Below are 21,053 nucleotides of genomic sequence, written 5' to 3'. Positions count from 1 at the left end.
GGAATGTCCTGGTACAAAAACTTCCTAAACACGAATGCACATACTGATCTAGGTTCAGGACTGGGTCGAGATTGACAGCATGAAGGATAGTAAGTAAGCCCCCCTTCCGTAAGGTGAGGGGTGGTAACTAGGCAACAGAGGGTGGTAACCTGGCATGTAAAGAAGTGATGTACGTTGTTTGTACCTGTCTATAAAAGGACACCGCAGAGGGTGCTCTCCGGCCGACCTGGGGGGGGGGGGGGCGCACTAGGCGCCTGAACGGCAGGTGTCATTGCCTGAACTTACAAAACGCACAGTAGCTTAACTCTGACTAACTGCTGTTAGTATCTGTTATATGGCAATAGGCCTGCCCGGTGTTGGTACCTTGTCAACGCGGGCCATAGTGCCCAGTGGTGTAACATTGTACTGATCTGTTACCAACTGGTAGAGCTTCGCATTTGACAATAAACCTGCTCGATTGATTTCAAACCTTGCCTGCATCTGTCGTTTCCGGGGCCTCTCAGAGATCTCCTCTGTTGACCCAAGTGCACGGGGTCTAACACCCTAGATAAAGGGAGTACCGATTGTTACGCACGCAGCCGAAAGTTTATCATTACCGACGGAGTAGAGGTCCTGTCAGGAGCACGCCAGGACGACCCTGACCAGACGACGCTGACACTGACAGTTCAGACCACCGAAGGTACCAAGGTACGAAAACACCGAGGTACGACAGTTCTGGGCACCACATTTCAAGAAAGATGTGGAGAAATTGGAGAGGGTCCAGAGAAGAGCAACAAGAATGATTAAAGGTCTAGAGAACATGACCTATGAGGCAAGGCTGAAAGAATTGGGTTTGTTCAGTTTGTAAAGGAGCAGACTGAGGGGGAACATGCTAGCAGTTTTCAGGTATCTAAAAGGATGTTGTATGGAGGAGGGAGAAAATTTGTTCTCCTTGGCCTCTGAGGCTAGAACAAGAAGCAAGGGGCTTAAACTGCAGCAAGGGAGGTTTAGGTTGGACATTAGGAAAAACTTCCTAACTGTCAGGGTCGTTAACCACTGGAATAAATTGCCTAGGGAGGTTGTGGATTCTCCATCATTGGAGATATTTAAGAGCGGGTTAGACATCTAACAGGCATGATATAGACTGTGCTTGGTTCTGCTGTGAGGGCAGGGGACTGGACTCGATGAGCTCTCCAGGTCCCTACCGGTTCTAGTGTTCTATGAGTCTATGATTTAGTAAGCTTGGCAACCACATAAAATGGAGCTTCACAGCCAAGCACTGGCAGGGTTAGTCTTACACTCTGAACTACAGTTGGCTCCAAAGACACCGTTTCTGCAGCACTCATACACATTCAAACGTGGCTTCAAACACAATCAGACACATGCTTATGCCCCCCCCACACACACACACATACAATTTGCCTTCAAACACACCCACTTGACCGCATGATGCCTCTGTTCTTACAGTGAACTCACAGAGCTTAGCTCTTGGGACACACATACCTCCAAGATCCCTTCCTCTCCGTACAGCATGGGCAGAAAGCCCAGGTTAACACCTGAGGGGCTGTGGGATAAATACCAAGGAGACTCAACAGCTGTGGGGGTAGGCCTCAATAGCTTGACCAAAATCTGATATTGTACGCAATGCGTCCTACATCAGAAGCAAGCTCCTTAAGCAAGTTGAGCAAGTAACCACAATGCCATTAAGCAAAAAAACCGCACTGCTTGCAATGGGTTAAAAGGTCAAGCAGATGTTACCATTTAAGGGTAAAGTGGCTTACTTCCTCTTTTTCCCTGTAAATTTCCACTCTGTCTTTGTGAGAAGGTATAAATATATCAGACTTTTGAGTGTAAGGTGGGGCCTCGTATCGGTAAGGGCTGACTCCCTGCCGTCTGCAACAAACCCCCCCCAAGCTGGGTTATTAAAGTGGTTTTGTCTGACTTGAACCCTAAAGCTAGCATGTGTTTATTCCACAACAAAGCCATTAACACTAATGCTTCAGCTCACACGTCAGGTTTTACTGTCCAGATTTAGTCAATCATAATTGCATATTTACATGTAACTGTTGTGTGCCCCACCCCAACACACTTTACATGTCACTTGTTTCATTGAACCTGGGAGCTCCTAGAGGTAGGGACTGTTTCATGTTAAATGGCTGGTGCGTCCAGGTGCCCTCCAAATTAATCATATCAGCAGCAGATAGCGGCCCCACCCAAGGCCAGGCCCTTTGTGCTAAGTGCTGTGCACACACCTAGCAAGACTATCCCTGCCCCACAGAGTCTCCAGTCTAAACTGATAGGACAAGGATGGGAGGCATAGAGAGGTCACGTGACTTGCACAAGGTCACATAGCAGATTAGAGACAGGCTGAGGTGGGAACAGAACCGGTCTCCTGCTGCCCCAACCTATGTGCTAGCCACCAACCATGCTGGCTCCACAATAACAATCATGTTACATGTTTGGTGGACAATAAGTGACATAGCTTCACACTTCCCAAAGATGCAGGCAGACAGGGATTCTCAAGGTCTTAGGGGAATGTTCTGTGCTTCGCCAGAAAGCCACACAGTGCCAATTCCCAAGCCAGTCTATTTATTAATGCTCCTACCTCTCTGTCCTTGAGTTTCATGGCGAGCACCAGCTGATGTCTGTGGTTAGTAAGGCCTCCTGGTAATTTCCTTTGGAGAAGAATGCAGAGCCCAGATTCACATGAGCTTGGCATTCTCCTGTCTGGTCACATGCAAACAAAACAAAAGTGAGCTAACAAAGGGTCTTTGAAAGAGTCCAGACAAGAAAGTGGAACACATCATGCAATGGATGGCAAGAGCCAGGCTCAGAACAACCCTGACACACACAGTATGGAGTCAAAATTCTCCTCTTCCCAGTCCTTGAAGAGGGAAGGAACGTAATTGTCTAAATTAATCCCCAGACTCCACTTTAACCTCACCTCAGTCCCTTATTTGCCTTTTTCATGTTTCCTTTTGGATGAAGATGTGAGCAACCTGTGCCCGTGAAGGAGCAGGGCTACATTGCACAGGCTTGATCTAGGTATGGTATGGACAAGCCCTGGGCCAGCATTCTCAGCAAACACCCACACCTCTGCCAGCACCCCCAGGCCTGCCCTACTACAGGTTGGACCTCCCTGGCCCAACATCCTTGGGAGTCGATCAGTCCCAAACAGGGAAGCTGCCAGATCAGAGGAGCTCAATGGTGGCCCCTCTGCTGTCCCCGACAGCAAGTCTCCACTCCAGTAGCAGCAGAGCATCCAGCATTGACTGAGAGGGGACCAAAAAGGCGGGGTGGTTGGGGTTAGGGGCAGGGAAGAGGCAGGGCAGCTGCGGAGCCCTGTGGCTGGGGGCCAGGAGCAAAGCGACACGGGGCTCTGCAACCACCCTGCCTCTTCCCTGAGCATCCCCTGTCCCCACTCCTACCCCTCTCTTCCTGAGTTTGAGCACTGCAAATGAGCTATTAGCAGCACTCCAACAGCTCTGGGAGAATGGGTCAGAAGTTGCTGACTGTGGGGCCTCGCTTTTCCCTGGGAGTGCGCCAGCCCAGGCGCACCCATGGTGCCAGATGACAGATGTTGCCAGACGACAACTGTCTGGACTATCAATGTCCAACCTGTATCCCACTTGGGAGCCTTCATATAGCTCGTCCCACTCCCCTAACCACTTACAGCAGTGATACACCCCACACCGTGCTCCCACACCCTGCTGGACCTATAGCACCCCAAGTCATCTACATCCCACCCTGCATAGTTACCTTTACCCAGGGATTTTCCTCCATCTCCAACTCTGGAATGTGCCGCCTTCCCAACCTGTTCTGTCTCTTGCTAATACAGCCCTGTCAAACTGTGCCACAGGGTTTGGCAATTTCACCAGCAGACCAGGGCCATAGTTCTGACAAGGGTCTGTCAGAAATTTCAGAGGGAGCTTTAAGAACGCACAAGTCAGGGAAATTCTATCCCTGCCAAGACGTTGTATTCAGCTTTGTCCAGCATGACCATGGCTGCGCACATCAGCATTTCTGTTTGTGGATCTGCTAAAAGCGATGTGCTTGTATTACATCTTGCAGTTTGGCTTACATCTAGGCTGTGTCTACATTGGCAAGATTTTGCACAAAAGCGGCTGCTTTTGCGCAAAAACTTCCTGCCCTGTCTACACTGGCGGGGAGTTCTTGTGCAAGAACACTGATGTTCTAATGTATGAAATCAGTGCTTCTCGCGCAAATACTCTGACACTCCTGCTCCGTAATAAGACCTCTTGCGCAAGAAGCCAGTGTAGACAGGCAGCCGAGACATTTTGCGCAAAAGCAGTCTAAATGGAAAAAAGCCCTTGTGGCCGCTTGGACGCTCCGTACCTGCAGGCAGCTTCCAGACTTCCTGGTAACCCGAGCCCCCTTAAAGGCAGACGCAGCCTGCGGAGGCCAAGAGGCAGAAGCAGCTTTGCCAGCTCTGCCACGTGGCTCTGCTCCCTGCAACAGCCACCAGACTACCCAGGCTGGCCGCTCCAGGGGGAGAACAACCCGCACCCCCAGCGCAGGAGGCCCCAAGGGGCACAAAGCGGCGTGCCCCTTCCTGGTCCCCAGGGGAGATCAAGGCCCTCCTGGACCTCTGGGGAGAGGAAGAGGCCCTCCACAACGTCCGTGCCCATCGGCGGAACGCGGACATCTTCCACCAAATGGCCCAGGCACTCTCTGACCAGGGTCATCCAGCCCGGACCCGTGAGCAGGTCCAGGCTAAGGTCAAAGAGCTGCTCCGGAGCTATGTGTGGGCCAGCGAGGGCCAGGGGGTAGGAGCCGACACCTGCCCCCATTACTACCGGCTCCACGCCATCCTGGGCCAGGTACCACCACCCCACGGACCCTCAATGCCGGTGGACACCTGCAGGCGCCCCCGCCCCCCCCCGTCACCAGGCCCAGTGAGGTGGAGGAGGAAGCACAGCTGCCCAGTGGGTCAGAGGATGAGGCGGACCAGGGGAGCAGCATCCTTGGAGGCTGAGGAAGGATCCACTGGTGAGTGTTGCACTTTGCACTCACAAGGGCGGGGGCAGGGTGGGGCGAGCCAGGCACCCGGAGGGGGAGAGCATGTCACTCAGGCCGCGTGAGCTGCACGCTGTGTAGCATTAGGCAGCAAGCAGCACGTGTAGCCTGGTGACCAAGCGGCACGTGGCCGCGGCAGGCAGCTGCAGGGCACGCCTGGGACCGTGCTGCTCACACACATGCGGCGGGACCAGGGGGAAGGGCGGATGCCGGCTGGAACCAGCCAGGGCCCCAGGGACTCAGCCCAGAGCCCGCACCTCCACCAAGGGTGCAGCACGCAGAACGGCAACACTGTCCCATGCCTGGCTGTGAGGCACAGTCCGCTGCTCCTGGGAAAACTGCAGCGTCACAGCCCTGTGAACATGGCCCCCACCGAGCCCCTCGCCTGCTCCCGGTGCCTTGGCTGGCTCCCCGAGGGAAGTCCCCACTGCGGCCGCACATGTCCCTGGGCTACGTGTGTGAGGGCTAGCGGGAGGGGGAGGGGGGGAAGCGCTCGGGCCGGCCCTAGGGTTGCCTGAGTTTTGATGCAAGGATGGGACACACCCCAATCACCCCTGGTTCCGTCCAGGAGATATCCCACGCGATGGGATCTGAGAGCCCAGACCACGTCTGCCAGATGTGCTCCCAGGCACTGTGTGGGGATTCATCTCGCTCCCTGTCAAACACCAGTGATTAGCCCAAAGCCTCACAGCCTCCACCGGCAGGGAGTTCCACAGGTGAACACAACACAAGCGCCCTCCCGCCCCCCACGGGGCCAGGACACAGACCGGTGGTTACAATACTGGAGGGAGGACCCTACTCCGGGGCGGTCCTCCTTGCAAACATACAAGACGGGGGGCAGGGGGGTAACTGAGTGGGCCCAAGCCACACTACTGTGGGGTCACCTGGGCTCAGGGGTGGAGGGCATGAGGTGTGGGGACAGTGGCCGGCCTGCCTGCCTGACTCATCCTTTCTTCTCTTCCCTGCAGCGGGACCAAGCAGGAGCGGGGGACCCTTCAGCCCTGTGGCAGCGGCACCCCCAGCTGCCCAAGCACCAAGCTAGCGGGTCCAGCAGCGGGACCAGCTGCTTCAGCGCCACGTGCAGGCCGTCAAACGGGTGGAGGCAGCCATCGCGCTGGGTGGAGGCGGACCTGCAGTGGCGCCAACAGGCCTGGGGCCCCTTCCAGGCCCAGTGTGTGCACATGGCAGATGCCATCTCCACCCTCACCGTGCACATTGGCCGTGCCATTCTTTATGGCATGGCATGGCATTGCCTCATGCACCCACCATCCCTCCCATAGCACTGCCCCTGCTCTCTCCTCATAGACTCATCGACTTTAAGGTCAGAAGGGACCATTATGATCATCTAGTCTGACCCCCTGCACAGTGCAGGCCACAGAATCTCACCCACCCCTCCTAGAATAATCCTCTCACCTATATCTCAGATATTGAAGCCTTCAAATAATTTGAAGACCCCAAGATGCAGAGAATCCTCCAGCTGTGATCCGTGTCCCATGCTACAGAGGAAGGAGAAAAACCTCCAGGGCCTCTGCCCATCTACCCTGGAGGAAAATTCCTTCCAGACCCCAAATATGAACCCTGAGCATGTGGGCAAGACTCACCAGCCAGACACCCAGGAAAAGTTCTCTGTAGTAACTCCTATCATCCCACCATTGACCTATTTACCACCGATAGTGAAAGGTCACTTAGTTACCAAGATCATGTTATCCCATCAAACCATCCCCTTCATAAACCCATCTAGCTTAATCTTGAAGCCAGATAGATCTTCTGCCCGCTGCTCCTGCCCCTCCTCCTCCTGCAATGCCCCCTCCTGCTCCTGCCCCTCCTGCTCACCTCCCCGTGCTGCCTGCCCCCCCATGTGCAGGTCCGCCCCTGCAGAAGCAGTCGCAGGGGCCACCCCTCCCAGCGGTAGCTCCCCCTCCCAGTTAAGAGCCTTCCCCCTCACCCTACATCTCCCCCTCCCCATTGTAAATAAAAAGTTCAAACGTTATGATCCAAAAAAAACTGTGTTGGTTGTTAATTGGGAGGTAAGGAGAGGGGCGGGGATGGGAGGGAGTTGTCAAGGGAGACAGCGGTGACCCTACTATGGGGCCTGGGAGAACATGTCCGTCAGGGCCTCTCGGATGCGCACCCCATCGTGGTGCGCCTGGTGGACGGCAGCTGTGTGGGGCTGTTCGAAGGCCTGGCCCTCGCCTGCCATCCATGCAGGGAGGAAGGTGTGATGGACCGGGCCGTGTCTGGGCACAGCTGAGGGCGTCCGCTCAGGGCGAATTGCTCGAATCCGGGGCTTCTTACAGCCCCCGACTGGTGACCTTTCCACACAGGCCACAAACCAGTCCCACAGAGCGCTTCAGCTGCCTGCCTGAAGCCTCCCGAGCAAAACCCCTCCGACACCCCAGCAATATCCGTGCCCCAGATGGCCCCGGGCCTATACACAGGTGGGGGGGTCCTAGCACCCAATCCCACCTACCCCGAACAAGTCCTGTCCGGTTCCAAGAAACCAGCCACAGATCCCTGGTCAATTTACCCTCTGGACCTTACCCACAAATCACGCTGGGCCAATCCTTTAGAATCTATATCTAAAGGTTTATTATTACAATAAAGAAAAGCATGAGAGTAAGGTTATTAAAGTACAGTACGTTACATGCACCGAATCTCCCAGTTCTCGATGCAGGCTCTAGCAGAGATGTTACAGCTGCTGGTTTAAAAGTTCTTATTGCACATCCTACGATCAGGATGGGTTCACAGGTCTTCCGGGCTCTTCAATCCCTGCAGTGCTGCCTCTGGGATGAAGTGCTGAGCTGAGAACAAAATGGCATCGACCACATGGCCTCTTTATACCCCCTTCCTGGCCTCTTCTGGTCTCAGCCGGTCACCTGGTCCTCAGCCTCTCTCTGCTGGCCGCTCTTAGGTGTCCGCCCTCATGCTTTAGGTGTGTCTTTGGGCCATCAAGTGCCATTGTTCCACAGGGCTTCACTACTCAGCCTGTCCATAGCAATGCTTAACCACATGCAGGGAAATCTTCAGCTTCCACACAGATTACAGATCTACACACACAGACATTATATACTCACATAAACAGTGTACACAGGATCAGAAAACAACAAGCTCCCATTCAATACCCCACATGGCTCCCTTTCATACCAATTTCTGGGGCCAACACCCCCACCTAGGGGTGCAGCAGCGATCTGGCTGCTTCCCTCCATTTCGGTAATGTGACAGAAGGCCTCCCCCCTCCGCTCCACAAGATTGTGGAGCACGCGGCCACTACTTCTGGGACATTCTGCTCACCCATCTCGAGATGGGTGAGCAAACAGCGGAAGTGGGCTTTCAGACGTCCGAAGGCGAGCTCCACTTGGTTGCGGGCCCGGTTGAGGCGGTTGTTGAACCGGGCCCGGTTCTGGTCCGGCCGCCCCATGTAGGGCCGCATTAGCGAGGGCAGCAGGGAGTAGGCCGCGTCCCCCACAATACACGTGGGCATTGGCACGTCCCAGACAGTAAATCACCACCGGGGGAAGTAAGTGCCCGCCTCCAGCCTCTCAAACAGGCCGGAGTTGCATTGTATGCGGGAGTCATGTGCCCTGCCGGACCAGCCTGCATAAATGTCCAGGAAGTGGCCATGGCGGGCCACGAGGGCCTGGAGTACGATGGCAAAGTACCCCTTTCTGTTTATAAAATGGGCCGCTCGATGCTCCGGGGCCCGGATGGGGATGTGGGTTGCATCCAGGGCTCCCCTGCAGTTGGGGAACCCGAGGGCAGCGAAGCTGGCCAGAGTAGCGTCCATGTTGCGCAGGCGGATCACTCTCTGGAGCAGGACATCATTGATGGCATGGACGACCTGCAGAAGGGTGCAGAGAAACACAAGGGAACACATCACATAAGGCAGGGTGAGTGTGCGCTCCCTTGGCCCCCCCGTGATGCCCTCTGTCCTCACACACACACACACACACACCAGGGCCCCCATCGACCCACGGGCCCCGCCCCCCCACCAGCAGGCCTGTGCAAGGGAGGGACGCCCCAAACCTCTGGGTGACCCAGCCTGGAGTCTTGCCTGCCCCTGGGCATGGAGTGCAGCAGCCTACCCCCCCCCCCACTCCCACTGGGACTTACCTCCATGACGATGACACCGACGGTGGATCTGCCTACCCTGAACTGCTGTGCCACCGAGCGGTAGCTGTCCGGGGTGGCCAGCTTCCATAGCGCGATGACGACCCTCTTCTCAACGGGGATGGGCGCCCGCAGCCGGGTGGTGGCTCTCTGGAGCGCAGGGGCGAGCCAGGCACACAGCTCCAGGAACGCATGCGGAAGTTCCGGAGCCATTGCTGGTCGTCCCATTGCCCCAGGACCAGCCGGTCCCACCAGTCCATACTGGTGTCCAGTCTCCACAGTGGCCTCTCCACCCTGGGGTGGGGATGCCACAGGGACGCCATGGCCTCCCTGGTGAGGGAGTCCAGAGCGACCTGCGCTTCGAGGTCCTGGACGAGGCGCACAGCAACCTGGAGCAGCAGCTGCAGGCACTCGAAAATGGCCAGAAGGGGCCAGAGGAGGCACAAGGCCACCCCTGGCTCCATGGCACAAGAAACAAGCTGAGATAGAAAAATGAGCCAAAGGCACTAAAAGACACAAGGCAGTGGTGTCCAAAAAGGCATAGAGCAACCACAAATAGAACTGCTATGGCTGTCAGTCCCTGCAAGAGGTCCTATAGCACGGAGCAGGAGAGAAACAGCTGTCCGGGGAGATCCCTTTAAGCACGTGTCTCAAAGGAGCTCCAGCCCCGCCCCTGGAAAGGGCTCGTGCCCTTTTGCCCTCTTCAAAATGGTTCCGGGCTTCTGCTTTTGCGCAAAAGCGTCCCGCCAATGTAGATGCACTTTTGCGCAAAAGCGCATCGTTCGTAGAATGAGTCCCGGACCAATGTAGACGCTCTCTTGCGCAAATACTCTAACACAAAAAACTCTTGCGTTAAAAGTATTTGCGCAAAATTATGCCAGTGTAGACATAGCCCTAGTGATCTCAGCCAGTTCTGGATATACTGTGGTACGCAGTATTTCATTCTACCAATATCAAGGTTGTTGCTTTCAATGTTACTGCATATCCTTTCCTGTATTATGGGGCATAGTGAATAGCAGTGCCTAACCTACCTCCCCTGCATTGTTTGTTGCTGTGCACAATTAGCATGCCCCTTCTTTGTCTGCACTCTCACTAAACAATCACAGGTTTCACTCTCTCTCCATATGCCAGTCATTCCAGGCGTCTAATTCTTTCTGGCACACTCCTCAGAACGCTAGCTCTGCTTTCTCCTTTGAGATTGGAAAATTGGTAAGGAACACACCACTTAAGGTGAGAGCATGCCATTAATTTATAGAATGATTTTAAATCATTACTTTCCATCAAATGCCTGTGCACACTCATAGCTTGTTTGCTTTTTTGACAGCCACTGCACAATGAGCAGTGGTTTCCGTGAGCTGCCCACAATAATGCCCCATCTCTCTCCCAAGTTATTACAACTGGTTTAGAGGGAACACTGATGCAGACAGTCCTGCTGGCAAAAACACATTCCTTTGGGGGAATCTGGGTTAATTATGCCAACAGTAGAATGTTGGTCAGTTTAAGCTGCATCACCACTAGGACACATTGCCAGCATAGCTAGACTGGTAGAACTATGCCAGCAAAGTATTTGTAGTATAGATTATTTGAGCACACCCCCTGCAACCAACACACTGATGACCTAAGGAAATTTTGTGTTCAAGTCTCGAGGGGAAAAACCAGCTCACAGACACATGATGCCATAAAGACATCCCCTGAGTGTCCCTTTAGCACATACCTGGGAAAGCCCCGTCCCCCCAATAACCCACCCCACACATTTTTAATAGACAAGAATGGTTGTGTGGCTCAGTAGCCTGTGAAATGGCACAGCAGCTCCAACACTAACAATGCCACCTTTCATTTATCCCACTGCCATTCCTGTTAATTTGCACCATTTACATCAATTCCCCACTAACCCAGGAGGTTCTGCACACATGTGGGAGGGCGATTTCATGTAACAGGACTAAAAAGGGTTAGAAATGCAGCCAGCTTAACAAAGTGAGAATCATAGCATCATAGAGTACTAGGACTGGAAGGGATCTCGAGGGGTCATCGAGTCCAGTCCCCTGCCCCCATGGCAGGACCAAGTACTGACTAGACCATCCCTGAGAGACATTTATCTAACCTGCTCTTAAATATCTCCAGAGATGGGGATTCCACAACCTCCCTGGGCAATTTATTCCAGTGTTTAACCACCCTGACAGTTAGGAACTTTTTCCTAATGTCCAACCTAAACCTCCCTTGCTGCAGTTTAAGCCCCTTGCTTCTTGTTCTATCCTCAGAGGCCAAGATGAACAAGTTTTCGCCCTCCTCCTCGTGACACCCTTTTAGATACCTGAAAAGTGCTATCATGTCCCCCCTCAATCTTCTCTTTTCTAAACTAAACAAACCCAATTCTTTCAGCCTTCCCTCATAGGTCATGTTCTCTAGACCTTTAATCATTCTTGTTGCTCTTCTCTGGACCCTCTCCAATTTCTCCACATCTTTCTTGAAATGTGGTGCCCAGAACTGGACACAATACTCCAACTGAGGCCTAACCAGTGCACAGTAGAGTGGAAGAATGACTTCTCTTGTCTTGCTCACAACACACCTGTTCATGCATCCCAGAATCATATTTGCTTTTTTTGCAACAGCATCACACTGCTGACTCATATTCAACTTGTGGTCCACTATAACCCCTAGATCCCTTTCTGCCGTACTCCTTCCCAGACAGTCGCTTCCCATTCTGTATGTGTGAAACTGATTGTTCCTTCCTAAGTGGAGCACTTTGCATTTGTCTTTATTAAACTTCATCCTGTTTACCTCAGACCATTTCTCCAATTTGTCCAGGTCATTTTGAATTATGACCCTATCCCCCAGAGCAGTCGCAACCCCTCCCATCTTGGTATCATCTACAAACTTAATAAGCGTACTTTCTATGCCAATATCTAAATCGTTGATGAAGATATTGAACAGAGCCAGTCCCAAAACAGACCCCTGCGGAACCCCACTTGTTATGCCTTTCCAGCAGGATTGTGAACCATTAATAACTACTCTCTGAGTACGGTTATCCAGCCAGTTATGCACCCACCTTATAGTAGCCCCATCTAAGTTGTATTTCCCTAGTTTATTGATAAGAATATCATGCGAGACCGTATCAAATGCCTTACTAAAGTCTAAGTATACCACATCCACCGCTTCTCCCTTATCCACAAGACTCGTTATCCTATCAAAGAAAGCTATCAGATTGGTTTGACATGATTTGTTCTTTACAAATCCATGCTGGCTGTTCCCTATCACCTTGCCACCTTCCACGTGTTTACAGATGATTTCCTTAGTTACTTGCTCCATTATCTTCCCTTGCATAGAAGTTAAACTAACTGGTCTGTAGTTTCCTGGGTTGTTCTCATTTCCCTTTTTATAAATGGGCACTAGATTTGCCCTTTTCCAGTCTTCTGGAATCTCTCCTGTCTCCCATGATTTTCCGGAGATGATAGCTAGCGGCTCAGATACCCCCTCTATCAGCTCCTTGAGTATTCTAGGATGCATTTCATGAGGCCCTGGTGACTTGCAGGCATCTAACTTTTCTAGGTGATTTTTAACTTTTTCATTTTATCTTCTAAACCTCCCCCCTTCCCACTAGCATTCACTGTTAGGCATTCCTTCAGACTTCTCGGTGAAGACTGAAACAAAGAAGTCATTAAGCATCTCTGCCATTTCCAAATTTCCTGTTACTGTTTCTCCCTCCTCACTGACCAGTGGGCCTAACCTCTCCTTGGTCTTTCTCTTGCTTCTAATGTATTTATAAAAAGTCTTCTTGTTTCCCTTTATTCCCATAGCTAGTTTGAGCTCGTTTTGTGCCTTTGCCTTTCTAATCTTGCCCTTTCATTCCTGTGTTGTTTGCCTATATTCATCCTTTGAAATTTCTCCTAGTTTCCATTTTTTAATAGGACTCCTTTTTTACTTTTAGATCATGCAAGAGCTCATGGTTAAGCCAAGCTGGTCTTTTGCCATATTTTCTATCTTTCCAACGCAGCAGAATAGCTTGCTTTTGGGCCCTTAATGTCCCTTTGAAAAACTGCCAACATTCCTCAGTCTCGATTCCCATGGGACCTTACCTATCAGCTCTCTGAGCTTACCAAAATCCACCCTCCTGAAAGGAGTAGGAACAGGGGCAGAAGCCTCAGTGGAAGAGGCACCGGGATGCAGTGCCTCCTCACAGGGCAGGGGATCAGTAGTGGTGGTAGGGGAAGTTAGTCTCTCCCCAGCGCCAGGCCCTGGTGGCACACGGAACGCTGCACAGGAAGCGCATAGTGATGGGAAACAACTGGAACTCCCACCCACTAGAAGCACCCAGGGGCTCAGTGGCCAATGACTGAGGTGCTGCTGATGGCTGGTGTGACGGGGCACAATGACCCCACCACCGGGTCGGAGCCACGGTGGAGTGGCGCGGTCAGCCGCCCCCGCGCCACTGAGGCACATGCTCGAGCTGCGTGCCGGGCGTTTTAAATGCCGGCGTCGCGGAGAGCAGGGGGGAGGGAGGAGTCAGGCCGCCATCCGGGAGGACGCCAGCTTGCCCTACAGAGGACGGGAGCGTCCCGCCCTCCGAAACTACAGCCAAGCAGGCTGCGGTCGGCCCTGAAGGGGCCAGGCCCAGAGGAGGGCCAGAGGTGCGAGCGCCTGTTCCAGGAGCTATCCCAGCCGTCCGGACGCCAGGAGGACCTGCAGAAGCCACCAGGTGCGACCGGCTGGGGAGAGATCAGCCCACGGAAGGAGCGAAGAGCGGTGACCCTTGGCGTGGGTAGGAAGGGGCCCAGAGTGAGCAGAGTGACCCGAGTGGTTGGCAAGTTTCAGGGATTGTCCCCATCAGCCATGTAGCGGCGGCTGCCCCTACACCTTTAGGGCTCTGGGCTGGGACCCGGAGGAGTGGGAGGGCCCGGATTCCCCTACCCCCGCCCAGCAGTGAGACAGAGTCTGCGGAGACGGGCGGAACTGATAACCAACTGACTAGTTACTGCACACGTACTGTTCATAGGGCCGAACTGAGGACCCTGAGGGTGGTCAAGGGCAGCCAAGGGGTAAGGACTGGTGATTGCAGTAGACGGTGGACCCTGGGATTGTGCTAGGGGTCCGCACGGGGCAACTGAGGTAATCCCAATAGGGGGGCGGGGAGGAAAGGCACAGCGGGGCAATGCAGAGGTCCCTTGCAGGGAGGCCTAGGGGAGAGTGTCACAGTTGGCCTTGTCTGAAACTCTCCCTGAGGGCCTCCCGGATGCACACAGCCCCCGATGGGCTTGCCAGAAGGCAGCGGTGCACAGCTGCTCAAAGGCCCTTGCGAGCTGCTCGGCCTCTACCCTGCCACTCTGGCAGGAACGTCTCCCCCCTTGTTCTTGCTCAGATAGTGCAGGACACAGCAGGCCACCACCACCTGGGAATGTTCCACATGCTGAGGTCCAGGTGGGTGAGCCTGGTGTTGAAATGTTCCTTCACAAGGTCTAGGTGTCCAGTGCAGGGCTTCATCAGCCATGGGAGCAAAGGATAGGCTGCATGCGTCGTGGGGGATGCATGTCCACGTCCCTGATCCTGATGGTGCGGCCAGGGAAAAAGTGCCGGCGTGCATCTTCTGGAACAGACTGGAGCTCCTAAAGACGTGGGCGTCCTGCGCCTTCCCCGATCGCCCGATGTTGATGTTAGTGAACCAGCCTTGGTGGTCAACGAGGGCTGCAGGACCATTGAAAGGTACCCCTTCCAGTTGATATAATCGGAGGCCCGGTGGTCGGGGGCTGTCAATGCGGCCCCCCGTCCCACAGTTGGGGAAGCCCATGGCAGCAAAGACAGCCATGATGGGGTCCACATTGCGCAGGATGGTGTTGATGGCCCTCACCACCTGTAGAAGGATACAAACATAGACTCACATGGTTGCCATAGCCCTCAGGAGGTCCCTGAACCAAACCCCCTTCCCACACCAGGCCCAACCCCAGCTTACCCCATCCCCAGCAGGGCTTTGTGAAGGCGGGACTGCAAAAACTCCAGGGAGGGAGAGTCCACTCCCCCTTCCCTAGGGAACTCCATTCCAGCAGTTCACCACCCTCCTAGGACACTAGGAAGAGAGGCATACCTGCATGAGCACAGCCTTGACGGTCAATCTCCCCACACCGAACTGGTTCCTAAAGGAGCGGTATCTGTCCAGCGTGGTGAGCTTCTGAAGTACCACAACACGACGCTTCTGGTGGGGATGGCGGGTTGCATGTGGGTGTCCCATCGCCGGAGGGCAGGGGCAAGCCACTTGCACAGCTCCAGGAAGGTGTCCTTCTGCATACAGAAGTTCTGGAGCTACTGCTCCATGATGAGCCGGCCCCACCAGTCAAAACTGGTGTCCCAGAGTCAGAAGCAGCGGTGCACGGTGTGCAGGGGATGGTGGGAGGGGCTGTGGTGCATGAGCAGCATGTGGAGTGGAGTGAGGATGTGCCCCAGAGTGAGCTGCTGGTCCTGGTCCTGTTCCTGCAGTGCCATGTGGGCAGCCTGCAGTAACTGCACCAGGAGGTGCGGCAGCAGGTCCAAGAGCCAGTGAGTGCTTTGCAGCAGGTCCGGCTCCATGGCTGGAGTGCTGTGGTGTGCGCAAGGGCAAGCAGAGCAGGTAGTGAGAAGAGGTTGCTGTCCCTCGAGGAGGTAGGCAAAGGTGAAGCGCCCGAGACACGACTGTACAGGGGGGTCCCTTTAAGCACGAGCCTCAGCTAGCCTCAGGCAGCAGCTAGGAAGCGACTGCTGTCCTCATGCCCTGCCCAGAGTGCTTCTGAGGGGCTTTAAATGTGATTCAGGTGCCAGTCAATATGGACGCTCTATTTAGCTACAGCTCTGCGCTATTTCAATGGGCATTTGTAGTGTGGACGTGGTATTTCGAAATAGCTATTTTGGGAGTTGTTGTTCCGAAATAGTTTATTTCAAAATACGCGTGTAGTGGAGACAAACTCTCATTGTGTAGCTGCAAATTTTTCCATTAGAAAATCCAAATTCTAGCAGTTCCCAGGAAGACTAGCAGGAGAACCCTGCTGAGAAAAGGGGTAGCAATGGCAATGCCTTTCCCAGAGGAAAATCTGAATCTCTGTGCTTGGGTGTTGGTGAATCACAAAGATTCACTGAGAAAATGCAGGTATATTTGTAACAGTTACGTCTGCACACTCATTGTGATAATAATTCAAGACCTTCAGCTAGTTTTTTACACGGGTTTGCTGTTCACAGGTAACCCTTTAGTGTCCTCTTCAGTAAATAGCACCTTGATGCACGCTCTACCACATTCACTGCACTGTTGCGTCTCTGGGAGGAGTTAAACAAAGCAAGCACAGTCCTGGTAAGAGGAAACACTCTCCAACTGCTCTGAGAACAGGATGCTGCCCTGTCAGCTCCACTCTTGTCTTTGGCTCTTGAGGGTATCACTGGTCTACAATTTTTTAGAAGTCGTCTGCTTCAGAGATACAATGTGCTATTTATTATGTATGTTGATGTGCTGAATTCAAATATGACAATTAAAACAACTGATTGGCTACTGTTTCCAAGATATTTAAGTTTTTACATTTTACGTCTATGTATATTGTGTAGATAGTAGAGTTTTAATCATAAATTGTAAACCTAGGTCTTTTCATGTGTTTATGGTTGCTTTATTTCATGTGTTTATGGTTGCATGATATTTCACCCGTCCTGTTTATGTAACACTTTAAAAATCAGCAAAAAGGTTATATAAATACCCTTCTCTGTGGGGTACTGGGCGTATAGCTGATGGAATGTTTGGATAATGCACAGTCCACTTTCTCTTCTTTGACACACCTTTCCCAACTGGAGGCACCATGCAGAAGTAACAATTGCTGATATGATCTGTTGGCTCTCTCCAAATCATTGGCACTGCAAAAGGCATAGATTTCCTTTTCCTGTTCAGCCACTGGCGAAGATTTGTTGCACAAGTGTTGCAGCATATGTGTGGGGCCCACCTCTTGTCCTGATCGCCAATTTTGCAGCCAAAATAAAGGTGATAGGCTTTCTTAACCCAAAAGTTACTTCACCACAAACATAGCAGAAGTTATCTGCACTGTTCACACAAGTACGAGGCATCTCTGCTCACTTTGGCTAAACAGAAATGTGTCCCTTTGCAAAATCAAACATTGACAAATAAGAGAGCACGACACTGTACGATTTCTAGAGCTGATATAGGGCAATTTGTTCAGCGGAGTGATGCAAGCTTCATTATGATTGCATCATCCATGACTTCTGGGAATAACATGATGCAATTCATATCATGTATGACGCAATACCAGCTTCAGATTGCATCATTCATTGTTTTGCCTAAAAAGCAAGTACTGTCCAAACCCAGTCATAGATTTATTCATAGATCCAGTCAAAGATGTATTTTAGTCATTTCTGGTTTAAATTGAGATCCCTTCCCTTTATAACTCACTTATCCTCCGCCATTCGCAAGTCAAGGGTCGTATATACTGACCCAATAGCATATCTTGAAAACTAGAGCCAATCAACAATTTTAAGCATCATTTTCGTTCTCAGTGACCCATAATTAGTAAAGTTTGACTGCATTTATTTCAGAAGGACAATATTAAGAAAAAATAAAAAATAATATGGGAAATGTATAGACATGAATATATACTCTCTTTTCCATTAGCAAGCGTTGATTGGGTCTATAATTTTAAATGAATTAGATGGAGGCAAAATTAATTTAATTAACCTTTAGTACAAATGTGTTCTTATTGAACCAAACAGGCAACTGCACTGGAAACCAAGTTCCATGTTAATTTGATTACAGGCTTGATTTAAATCAAAGAGAAACCCAAGCAACAAGGAGTGTTTGGTATGCAGTGGCCACCACTGTGTGATCTCAGAACACTGTCTTTTGCACCACCATGCACAATTTGGGGGTGGGGGGGGGTGTCTCTGTTTCTGCATTGAGGCTTGGTCTACACCTAAAAATTAGGTTAACCTGGTTATGTCAGGCAAGGGTGTGAGAAAAACCACACCCCCAACCAAGACTGCTATGCTGACCTACTCTGCGTTCATGTGACACTAGAATGCTTTGGTTGATATAGCAACTGTTGTTCAGGAAGGCGGTGTTCCTACACAATGGAAAAACCTGTTTTGTCACTCTAGGCTGCATCTACAGTATGGGGTTATGCCAGCACTGTCTCCATAGTATACACAGCCTCAGTTTCCCTTCTGTATAGCAGCCAGAGACACCCTATAACCCAGTGCACCTGTGTCACGCCAACTGGACTGCAACCTTTTTGCCTGAGGGAAGAGACCAAGGACATGGATTCTGTTTATACAGAAACCCAAACAATCAGCAGGGGTGAGAAAGGCTGTCCAGGAAAAGGACAGATTGTTCAATGGAGGGTTAGCAGAATAGCATGGTTAGACAGCTGGCCTGGGGACTCTTGCCCACTGAAGTATTTGCAGTGGGCATAGACTCACTTGACTCATACCGAATTGTGAGCCACATTATGATTGCTGTATCCACCCGTGGGACAATTGGCTCGCTAAATGCCTGCACATGCTTTAGCAAACCTTCTGCCAGACAGCACTACTGCTAAATCAGGTCTGGTGGACATCTGCCCCACTTCTTGCTTATCACAATGGAACACCAGAAAGGAAATTGGATGGTGCAGGACACACACACACACACAGGAATCTTTGAGCAGCTGAATGGAAGTAACCATATCTCAGTGAACCCACTCCTTACTACTGTCAAACTGCAGGTGTGGCAGCCATTGTTCACGAGTCCCTGGGAGGGAAGTGATGGAGAATGCAAGGGGATGAACCAGCTGGATGAGTCCTCAATAACACCCACTTCTCAGAAGTCCAAATAAAGTTGGATAGCCGGCCCCAAGACAGAAGGACCAGGCTGTCCAGCATGTTCTGAGAGAAACCAGGAGACAGGAGAGTGTCACACACTGTGCTTCTCAGTGGCCCCTCCGACAGCCCCCAAAGACCACTTCTGGAGGAGGGAAGTACCAACTGCTGCAGTAGCAGAAAGTAAAGCTGTTGAGAACCTGCACCCCCCCCCCAATTCTATTTGGGTGTGTCTAGACTACATGGCTCCGTTGACGGAGCCATGTAGATGAGTTTACTAGACATAGCAAAATGAAGCGGTGATTTAAATAATTGCACTTCATTTACATCAAAATGGCCTCCGCGCTGTGCCAACGATAAGCTGATCCAGGCATACCGGATCGGTCGACAAAGGCTTCCCTTATGCCTCCTGCAAGGAGGTTTACAGGATCTGTCGAAAAAGGCTTTCTTTCTCGACAGATCCCCCTCTAGACTGCCACTTTTTGCCGACAAAGTGCTGAGTTGGCAAAATGTGGTGGCCATTTTTATGCAAATTAGGCACGGGATATTTAAATCCCTGCCTCATTTGCAATGTCGACCTGCCTAATCTGCATCCCTCTGCCGACAGAGAGCTGCAGTCTAGACATACCCTACATGTGGAGCCCCACACCCAGCTAGATTTCATGAATGCGCCCAGACCCTCTCATGAATCAAAATAGTGCAGAGTTATAGCGCAATAGCGCGTCCACACTGATTAGCGCCTGAATTGCATTTAAAGCCCCCTGGAAGCACTCCGGGCAGGGCATGAGGGCAGCAGTCACTTCCTGTAACTGCTGCCTGAGGCTAGCTGGGGCTTGTACTTAAAGGGGCTCCCCTCTACAGTTATGTCTCAGGCTCTTCTCAGCTGTGTCTAGACTACATGGCTCCATCGATGGAGCCATGTAGATGAGGGTTGTAGGCAAAGGCAAATGAAGCGGCGATTTAAATGATCGCGGCTTCATTTAAATTTACATGGCTGCCGCGCTGAGCCGACAAACAGCTGATCAGCTGTTTGTCCGCTCAGCGCGCTAGTCTGGACGCTCTCCTGCCGCCATCAAAGCCCTTTGTCGGCAGCCCAGTTATTCCTCGTGGGATGAGGTTTACCGGGGCTGCCGACAAAGGGCTTTGATGTCGACAGGGAGAACGTCCAGACTAGCGCGCTGAGCGGACAAACAGCTGATCAGCTGTTTGTCGGCTCAGCACGGCAGCCATGTAAATGTAAATCGCGGCTTCATTTGCCTTTGCCAAAAAAACAAATCTACATGGCTCCGTCGACGGAGCCATGTAGTCTAGACATACCCCTCCATTGCCTACCTGCTCCAGTTCCTGGCACTCCTCCTCGAAGTTCCTGTTCAGGGAACAGAGGCACTCAAGGTGTTCCTGTACAAGGTTGTTGCCTGGTCACCTTCTCCTGCAGCTCTTGCAGGGTCGGCAGGTGGTGGCAGCACACTCACAGCTGGTCCAGCTATGAAGAAAAGTGACAAGGGCAATCATCGCAGGAGACACTGTGCATGAAGCCTAGCCCTAATCTCTGAGCTGGCACCGAAGGTCTCAGTTCAGACACTGGCGATGTGCTTCCAGCAAGGCCATATGTTGCCTATGTAGCGGGCACTTTCCTGCAGGGTCACTGACATCCCAGGGGACCCTCACTACCCCCACGGCCCAGGGACAAGCAAGCATTGGAAGGTGCCAGTCAGGCCAGGAGCCTGCAGGTGGGAGCGATGGGGCGGCTCAGCTTCCCTCCATGTCCTGAACATCCGAGTTTAGCAGTGGTGAACTTCTATCCACAGTGAACTTCTATCCCTGCCCGCTGGATGGGGGGGAGAAATGGTGTTGGGGGTGTCTGTGAGTGGCAGATGCCACTTGCTGGAGAGAGTGCTACTGGGTTCCCCATCTCTTCCTCCCCTGGCAGGTTCCCATTCAGTGGATTAGTGTGCGCTGCATCACCCCACTTGACCAGCAGTGGATGCTGCCTGAGAGTGCAGGCATGAGCCCTTGCCATGTGCAGTACTGCTGTGAGTTTCCAAGACCCCATCCTCCTTACTGGTGGCTTGTTGTGGGAAGGTGTCCCACCACAGAGGGCGGAGTAAGGCAGGCCTGTCCAGGAACCT

At 52.3% G+C, this 21,053-nt stretch overlaps 1 protein-coding gene across 1 annotated transcript; it reads right to left on the bottom strand.

The window, feature by feature from the left end:
- Positions 1 to 12,000: 12,000 nt before the first annotated feature.
- Positions 12,001 to 15,961, bottom strand: LOC142823918 (uncharacterized). The gene is made up of 2 exons (XM_075915687.2): positions 15,197 to 15,961; positions 12,001 to 14,965 (listed from the first exon to the last, which is right to left on the bottom strand). The coding sequence occupies exons 1-2, from the start codon at positions 15,338 to 15,340 to the stop codon at positions 14,429 to 14,431; spliced, it is 681 nt and encodes a 226-aa protein (XP_075771802.2). The 5' UTR covers positions 15,341 to 15,961; the 3' UTR covers positions 12,001 to 14,428.
- Positions 15,962 to 21,053: the final 5,092 nt, after the last annotated feature.

The sequence above is a fragment of the Pelodiscus sinensis genome, chromosome W (assembly GCF_052426305.1).
Source record: "Pelodiscus sinensis isolate ZL-2025 chromosome W, ASM5242630v1, whole genome shotgun sequence".
Lineage (NCBI taxonomy): Eukaryota > Metazoa > Chordata > Testudines > Trionychidae > Pelodiscus > Pelodiscus sinensis.
This window is presented reverse-complemented; position numbering and strand designations above follow the sequence as displayed.